Source organism: Gavialis gangeticus, unplaced genomic scaffold (genome assembly GCF_001723915.1).
Source record: "Gavialis gangeticus isolate Ggan-Ray unplaced genomic scaffold, GavGan_comp1, whole genome shotgun sequence".
Lineage (NCBI taxonomy): Eukaryota > Metazoa > Chordata > Crocodylia > Gavialidae > Gavialis > Gavialis gangeticus.
Window position 1 is genome coordinate 9,537,746 of NW_017729025.1, and position 8,913 is coordinate 9,546,658.

The window sequence follows — 8,913 nt, forward strand, 5'->3', positions numbered from 1 at the left end:
AAAAAAAAAAAAAAAAAAAAGACTATCCTGCAATCTGGGTATTTCACTCCATGCTCTAAAATATACTTCTTCAACTTCAGCACAAGTTAATTACCTTGGTAGCTTTCTACATATTTTTATACATAGGTCAATGCCAGCTCTACTTCCTACAAGCTCATCAGTGGAGATAAAGTGGTTAACCATTTAAAGCATACAACATTGTTATAAATACTTTCTTCCCCAATTTGAGAGAATTTGGGGAAGCCTAATGTTTTGATTATAGTAAATGTAAAAACAAGTGCTGCTTAAAAGGGTTCTCTCTTCCTAAGCCTACCCACAGCCAAAGCTAGTTAATTGGGGGAGGGGGGGACGGACACAGAAGTCTATTAGCGCTGTACTCTGATTGACCAGTAGATGGTGTTGCACGAACATGGCTCGGGAATATTTTATCTATAATAGAGATGCTTCGCCTCTGCTAAGAGGGGGCAAAGAGCAAAAATAGCCTGTAAACAAGTGTCTCTAACATAGAAAATTTCCTGCAGTGTCTTGATACATGTAAGCACACAGTCTAGAAAACGCAGACTGCTGAAGTTGCAAATAATAATCATCATCATAATAGACTGCAAGAAAACAGAATGTTAATATTTGCAAGTGGTTCAGTTATTTGCTTACGTTTTTGGAAATGTGCTATGCATGGTATATAGCAGAGAATTTTCATGCGCTGTTCATTTTGTTGATCAGATTCACAGACTAAAATGCCACGCTAGAGAATTCACAGCTAGTCCTAGTATTTATGTTTAAAAATATATATGTAGTATGCAAGCAGCACAGAGCAGCCCAAGATGAAGCTAGCACTGCTCCAGCACTGGGTTTCCTTTCCCCTGTACTTGTTGGTGTTCAGCAGTTTGTGCTTGCTTTCAGTAGGAACTAGACTGGAAATTATGTTTGATGTTTTCAAAGTCAGAAAATCGTTTTGCCCCTCTTGAGAACCAGCTGGCTGCAGGACAAGCCTTTAACAAATTTGTGGAAGCACCAATTAGAGAAATGATCAATTAACTGAGCTGCTTTTGCAATGGAGCTTGCTAATCCTTGTAAAATGAAGATTCTGTATGTATGTACGCATTTGTAGGCAGAAGGAGAGAGATGGAGAGAAGGGAGAGATCTAGATTCAACAAGCAAGCAGATAAACCACTTCTAGTAACCTAACAAGTCGTCCTTGGAGTATCTTGGTCTTTTGTTCTTGCAAGAAAATCCTTTCAGAGATCACTAATGCTTTACTGCTGTGTTTTATTCCAGCTGCTAATAAATTCTAGATTCTTACATTCATACTCCCAATATTTCCGATTTACGTCTCTCTATTTCAAAGTTTCCTTGCCCTGTGACCAGTTCCAGCTCCCTAAGCAATGACCTTCATCTAATGCCAGTCTATAGCCAGGAGAAATACACCATAAAACTCTTTCCACATAATTCCTGCTTTAGACCTCAAATACTGAAGATTTGTTGGTGCTGGCAACAGCCTGTGAACTGCTCTTATGCAATATTTTATTGCATGCATCTCCATTTTCCACAAGTCTTGCTAAAATAATTTTTCTCCAACTTCATCATTATATATGCTGTCATATCCCCACTGATACTCTCTTCTCAAAATCAACAAGAGGGACATTTTACTAGGAAATCTCCCTAAAGATTTTCTTGGAGAATTCCCTCATCCCACATGGCAGATATCTATGGAAATCACCCACAAACCTGTCAGATCTTTCAGGACCTAAGGGATTTACAGGATGTAGAGTGATGGCTTTGACCCACAACAAGCCATCCATTGCTATCCAGAAAGAATATGAGGGATGCCCTCCAGCTCTGGCTGTTCCTGGAGAGGATTACGTGAGAAAATGAATATAGCCTTGAACTCTAAAAAAGTCTCAGAATCTTCCACAATTGTCTCCCCAACCTCTCATCCCCCACAGCAATCCTGCATTTATGCAGGCCTACAACTGTATGGACAGGGCTCTCAGGAGTTGGGATGCATAAATAAGAAACAGCGACATAAAAGGATCTTTCAAGACTCCCTTCTGTACTACAAACCCAAGCTGCATACCTGGAGAGCACTCCATGCACAGGCGGAAGAGGAGAAGGGACCTGGATGAATGCAGCAAAATGATGATCTGGAAAGAAGTAAACTGGCAACTTCATTGCTAGGGGTTCATTTTGCAAACTTATGCAATGTAGCATTTATGTGAGTAACAGCTCTTTAGCATAGGCACAGAGGTGTAGAGAAGTCTTTAAGTCATAAAAGACTGACAAGTAGAATTAACAAAAGGTATCAGATTCATACGAACACGTTGCACTAAAGTTACTAAAGCAGATCATCTATATTAGTGGCTGGCAACCTACAGCCCGTGGACTGGATGCAGCCCCCAAAGCCATTTGATCTCGCCCATGGACACATCGCTTCGGCAGCATTCAGAGGTGGGGGCCTTTGTCACTTCCCTGCACCATTGCGAGGACAAGCAGTGGTGGTGACTAGGTCCTAGAGTACCCCCTGGCTATCTCGGACACAAATTAAGTCAATCTAGCCTGCAGCCTTAAAAGATTGCTAACTGTTGATCTCATTTATGGTAATACATGAATTTTGCTGTAGGGAAGGCTAGGTTAATTTTGCCGTTGTTTTCGATATTCTATATTTGGGATGCTTATATCACTTTATAAAGTAAAAATATGCTACAAACTATTAGGCTGTAGGGATTTTTTTAATTTTATTTTAAAGAACATTTAAATATGCCTGTTCCAAAATGACCAGAATACACAAATAATGTTGACTGGTTTCACTTTTTAAATCTTGTATTCTTAAAAATAACTAGGACATAATAATGTTACTGCCAATTTTTCATAGATCCAGACCTATCTTTGGATACTTTGATGGACTATTCAATCAGCACTGCTTGAGTATGTGGCACACACTCTACAGCATTTCAAATAAAAGCAGCCCCCCCCTTTAAATGTTGATTTTTTTGCCTCTGTGCAACAACAGATGAAACCATTGTATTTAAAAATATTAAACAAGGTTATAAATCCTAAAAGTCAACTTTGAATCCCCAGGAGTCAGATAATTTGTCTAAAAGATGATAAAAAAGAAGGACGCTTTCCAAAGCAGACCCCAAATTCGACACTATTTATTTTTCTTACGGCTGTCCTTAAAATTGTGTGACACTGTTTAAATGCATCTTCATATTAGGAAAATTAGCACCCCTGCATTGAAGAGTCATTGAATGCGTGAAGTTAAGATACTAAAAATAGATTCACTTTCACCTTTTTTAATAAAACCACGAGAAAAAAAAATTATGAAAAAAACCCCAAAACATTCAAGACATCCTTTTAAACAAGTTTATTTAAAATATCCCAAAAAAGCCAAATGTAAATCATATTTATACATTATAGTTATTCTTAGAGACAATGAAATGCCTAGAATGCATTATGACTGTGAGAATAACCCCAGTAAAGTGGCTTATTTTATCTCAAACCATCATTCATTATCTGCTGCCCTCCCATCTTTTTTGTAATGAGATACCGTATGATGCAATGTATCCAGCTCTGATGATGGAGGAGGTAATCAGAGAAAACGATTTTATTTTTAGCCTTGCTCTGAAATTAAAGATGTTGACAGAGCTTGGAAGACTGCCGAAGGGGCATGGCCTGGCCGGTTCCTCCAGATGGATGCAAAGGAACAAAAGGAAAGGAATACTTAATTGCACTGGCGAGGCGAGGCAAGGCAAGGCTCAATGCAAATGCTGCATTGCTAAATCCAGTGGTACCCATTCCAGGGCAAACTAAACGAAGACTTGACCTCTCCCATCACAAAACTCATGGAAGGGGAGGAAAGAGGATAGAAAACTTCTCGCATCTTGATTGCTTCCTCAAGGGTCAAGGGCTTGATGGCAGATACAGCTCTGACGGGGAAGGGCCTCCTAATACCCCACATCCTGGGGATTTCTTGGGTCACAGGAGAGCTGTCTGCACTAGGGGCTCCTGATACCACACTGCTGCTCCAGGTCCCAGCTTTCCCTTAACAACATGCTTTCCAAGAACCATGCTGCTACTGGCCAGGCCCCTGGAGGCTGAACTGTAGAAGAAACAGGATCTAGGGAGAGTTAACACAGCTGGGAGCAGTGTTTCCACATGAAACCCAGATGGTCTGCATCTTCTGTCCTGGATAGACAAATCATTACTCCCCTCGATTTACCCCATTCTGCATGAAGCATCCACAGGGTGCCCAGAATGGTGCAAGGTGCTATGAAGGCCACACTTTCCACCCCACTCAGGGACAAGGCAGAATATCTCTGCGTGGAGGCGGAGGCTTTGATTAACAATGCTGTGTGCGCGTTCAGTTTGGTAATTTTCCCCACAGGTGTTTGAAATGGGTTAATCTTTGCAAGGAAGCCAATGTCTGAAATGAGCAAAATACCTGCATTACTCCTACCCAAAGGATCTTCCCACTGAAATCCAAAGAGCCAAAACACAGAGGATTTGGAAGTTTCCATCAGAGTGATGGGCATTTTAAACACTTGAAAGAATATTTTCCAATTGTGAAAGCTGCTTCTTGAATTAACTAAGTTAAACAGAAATGAAATTCTTGGCAAACCAGGGTCAGGTTCCTGGCAGAGAAGTAAGTCCACAACAAAAGATGGAATAAGTCGTTTGATAATATCCAACATGCAACAGCATGGGCCTCTAGGGTTACAAAACTGAGTTCTATTAAAACTGACACACAGAGAAGGTTATGAACTGTTATGAGGAAGAAATAAGATTCAAATTTCCTTTGACCACATAGTCTTGTACTGGATCCCAGTGTTGCATGAACCTTCCCTTTGTATTCCCTCCTTGTCTAACAATGTTTATTTAGAGGTCCACTTGAATGTGGAAGGAAATTAAAAAATGTGTTCATTGCTACATAAAGTCCTCCAAAACCTGGATGGATAAATAATCTTTAGACTTTGGAATTAATGCGTTCATTCCCGTCTGAAATGAACAGCATCATTTTTACAGCCATTTAAATTAATACGTTTCCACTATTTGACATTTTTGTACAAGGAAAGCTACTAATTTAATTGTAAAAACACTTACTTGGTCTAGTCCCAGGTCTATTTTGCAGTGATTAGAAAAGTGCCTGGCTTATTGACAGGCACTGGAACATTGTTTCTCCCAGTCACTATTAAATGACTATCCACACCCTTTCTCCTACTCTCTCTGGTTTGCTTTCAACTCATTTCCTGTTTTCATCCAGGAGGAAAAAAAATCCAGGATACTGCCAAGTTTAAATGTTAGCATTAAAACAGAAGTCTAGTCAATCTCCTCTACCTCTTTCTTGTAAAGCAATCTGTTTTTATTTATTTAGTTTTTAATACTCGGGTTTTTAATTCTTCTCCTAATACTGTGGTGGACACAACTACTTTTCTTATAGGCTAGACATTAACAGCGTTTTAGATGCTTAAACTTATGTTGCTGGTGGCTTCTTATCAAGAGGGATTGCATTATTATTAAGGACTGTACTATGGAGCATGGTTAAAAGAGCAACAGAGCTAGGCTGGCTGATGATAAAAGAAATTACAGTGAAAAAAGTTATTTTATGAAGGATAACACACATTTGTATACACACACACACTAAAGACAAAACGTTGAACAAAGGAAACTATCATGAATTTAGTACACACAAAATTCTACCGTCTCATAGTAATGAAATAAACGTAGCAATGAAAGGCAAAGGCTACACCTCAATGGTGATATGCATCACATGCCTAACAAATAAAGACCACATGATGTGAAAAAGCACACCTACTACAGTCCTTGAGCTAGCATGATCGGATAAACTGTAACCTTAAATTTCCTCTGTCAGCCCCTTTCATGTATTTTTTCACTTACAATTTGCCCTCTGTGTATACACAGCCCCAAAACACTCACACACACAACACTGCAATCTGAACGTGAAGTTTCTTACCTCCAATATTCTGGATGATTATTGTACTGGCCACAACAACCTATAAGATAAATTATTTTGTTAGCAAGGTAAGGAAAAGGAAAAACAGAACTTCTGCCTATACCAGTCATAAGATACTGATCATCTTGACCAAAAACAGATGTACAAGTGATAACTGGTACTGAAGAAAAGTTGTCTTCTGATTCATGATTGTGGTCTAACACACAGAAATGAATGTATAAAAGCAAAGAAGCTCTACTGAAACATACCACAACTGAGATGACAGAGTTGTTACACCAAGAAGTCTGCTCTGCAGATGGCTCGCCTTTAAAACACTGATGATATAATTGAGTTTTATTTGACCAGATTCACCTCTGAAAGGAAAGAGTTTTATGTACTACCTGCCCATCTCAAAGTCCACAAACTATCACAGTGAGAGTTCAGAACTTCGCACAAGATTTTAAAAGTTAGGAAGCGTCCCCTGAATCAGATTTGTAAATTTGCTGACCATAAAAGCATTTGTATTGAACCAGAGTGTAACCGACTTTCACAGGTCAGGAAAAAAAAAAAAAAAGGGGGATTTTCTCAAATCAAGTTTCTCCGACTGGCATCGTGGTTTCCTTTCACTTTAATTCCAACATGTATTACTCACTGTTTTGGGCCGTGATTACATTTGTCGCCGCATAAAAGATAGCATGTAAACACTACGCTGATGGACACTAAGGGAAAAAGCAAGATAGAAAAAAAAAGATAAAAGCCAAAATGCTGTAGACACCTCTGATTGAAAATTCTGACCCGCATCTGCATAGCACTTCAAAGCTGGAATTCTTACTTGTCAGGAACCTTAAAAAAATAACTTCTGGTTGTAATGTGTCCTAAGTAGTGGAAACTAATATTATGTCAGAACTAAACTGAGTAAAAACCCCCACAAGATGGTATTGATTAGATGTTTTTAAGCAGTATGGAAATCTTGTTACCTGCCAAGGCAAGGGTGATACATGCCCAGCTCCCATAAAAACTTAATCTTTCCAGCAGCAAAATATTCAATAGCAGAAAACATGTGTTTTCATATGCAAAATTAGAGAAATAATGTTGAGATACACCCACCTTATGGGCAACTTCACAGCTGTTCATTAAGGACTTGTATGACAGAATGGAGGACATATTTATAGACACCGTGAATGACAGCAAGCTGACTCAGGTTACAGGCTTGTTGGAGAACAGGAATGAGATTCAAAATGAGTTGTGGGGAATTGGAGATATAGTTCAAAAATCAACGGAATAAGGTTAACCCACATGTAAAGTGCTCCACTTAGGAAAGAGAAACCAAATACACAAATACAAAATAGGTAACAGTACTGCGGGAAAAGAGCTTGGGGTTGTAGTGCACCACTAACTGAATACAAATCAACAGTATGATGTTGCTGCAAAAGAGTCAAATCTCATTCTAGGAAGCACCGACAGGAGCATTGTGTAAAACCCAGGAAATAATTATTCCATTATACTTGGCAATGGGGAGGTGTCAGGTAAAGTACAGCATTTTGTTTTGGGTCCCAGACTGTAAGAAAGATGTAAAGAAATTAGAGAGAACCCAGCACAGAACAACAAGTAAAGAAGGTTTAGTTTATATGACTTAGAAGGAAAGTTGGAAGGAATTAAGTTTGTTTAGTCTAGGAAAGAGTAAACAGAGGGGACACAACAGTTTTCCTATGTGGGAAAGGTTGTTATAAAAAAAGATAGTGATCGATTGTTCTCCTTAACAATGGGGGAGAAAAGGGAGATCGGGACAAGAAGAAACTGGCTTTGCTTGCAGCAAAGATTTTGATTACATCCTACGCTAAAAAAAGATCTTCCTAATTATAAGGATAGTTAGCTAGTGGCCCAGGTGACTTAAAGAGGTTATGATATTTCCTGCCTTGTAGGTTTTTAAGAATAGTTTAGATGAACATCTTTCAGGATAGTCTAGGTAGACTTAATCCTGGTCTCGAAGTAGGACAAGATACTAAATGACCTTTTGCGGTCCTCTCTAGCCCTACATTTCTGGTTCTGATACCTCATGTTTAACATATGTAGAATGGGCAGAACAATGCAAAAATCAATCTCATATTTTGTTAAGATCACGATTTGCTGCTAGTTGAGGTAATTGATATTATTTTCATTTTGATCAATCAACATTGATGTCCAAAGACTAAAGTCATCATCTGCTTATTAATGCTAATGGAAGTTATACACAATAATGAGTCAGTTCTGAATTGTAGTTACACCCCCAAAAAAGATCAGAGTATAGCCAATTAAACTACTTCCCTATATGCATGCTTTTGTTGGGGTTTTTTGGTCAACTTCCAGAAAATCATTTTAGAGGCAAAATATCATTAACAATTTTTGTAAGTCAGACAACTTTATTTCAACTTGTTACAGCCCTGCTTTCAGTGTCACTCCACTGAAAGTGTATTCATAGTAATAAAAAATGTGTAAATATTTAATAAGCTTCCTCCCTGACCCCCACCCTCACTGACCACACAAACACCAAAGAAACACATTACCACTACTAGTATTTTTTTTGCATGTACTGTACACACCATTGGACAAAGCTAGTTATTAAGCAAATGCTACCAATAGACCATCCATTAATCTTTACGGAAGTAGCGCATTTTTACTCTGGTTCCAAAAAGAGCCTTTAGGATGGATTCTCAAGAATAACTATTATTTTTCTGAAGTGATCATTACATTAATGGTACACTTCTTACATTCTGTCCAATTTAACAGATGGGCAATCTGGTGGTTGCGTCAGAGGAGAAAGCGGACCTCTTTAACCAATTCTTCACCTCCGTTTTCTTGTGCAGGGACCGGGACTTCCCTGCTGTGATAGAAGCCGGACTCGAGGGGATCGCCTTCAGACCTCAGGTTGGGGAGGACCGGGTTAGAGAGCTTCTGGAGGGGCTGGACGCGTTCAAGTCAGCGGGTCC

At 39.1% G+C, this 8,913-nt stretch overlaps 1 protein-coding gene across 1 annotated transcript in view; it reads right to left on the reverse strand.

Moving 5' to 3' along the window:
- SLC38A6 (solute carrier family 38 member 6) overlaps positions 1-8,913 on the reverse strand; it is a 70,353-nt gene that overhangs the window by 48,124 nt on the left and 13,316 nt on the right. The window contains exon 5 of the mRNA XM_019518375.1: positions 5,969-6,008. Coding sequence (XP_019373920.1) covers positions 5,969-6,008 — 40 coding nt within the window. The remainder of the gene's footprint in view (positions 1-5,968; positions 6,009-8,913) is intronic.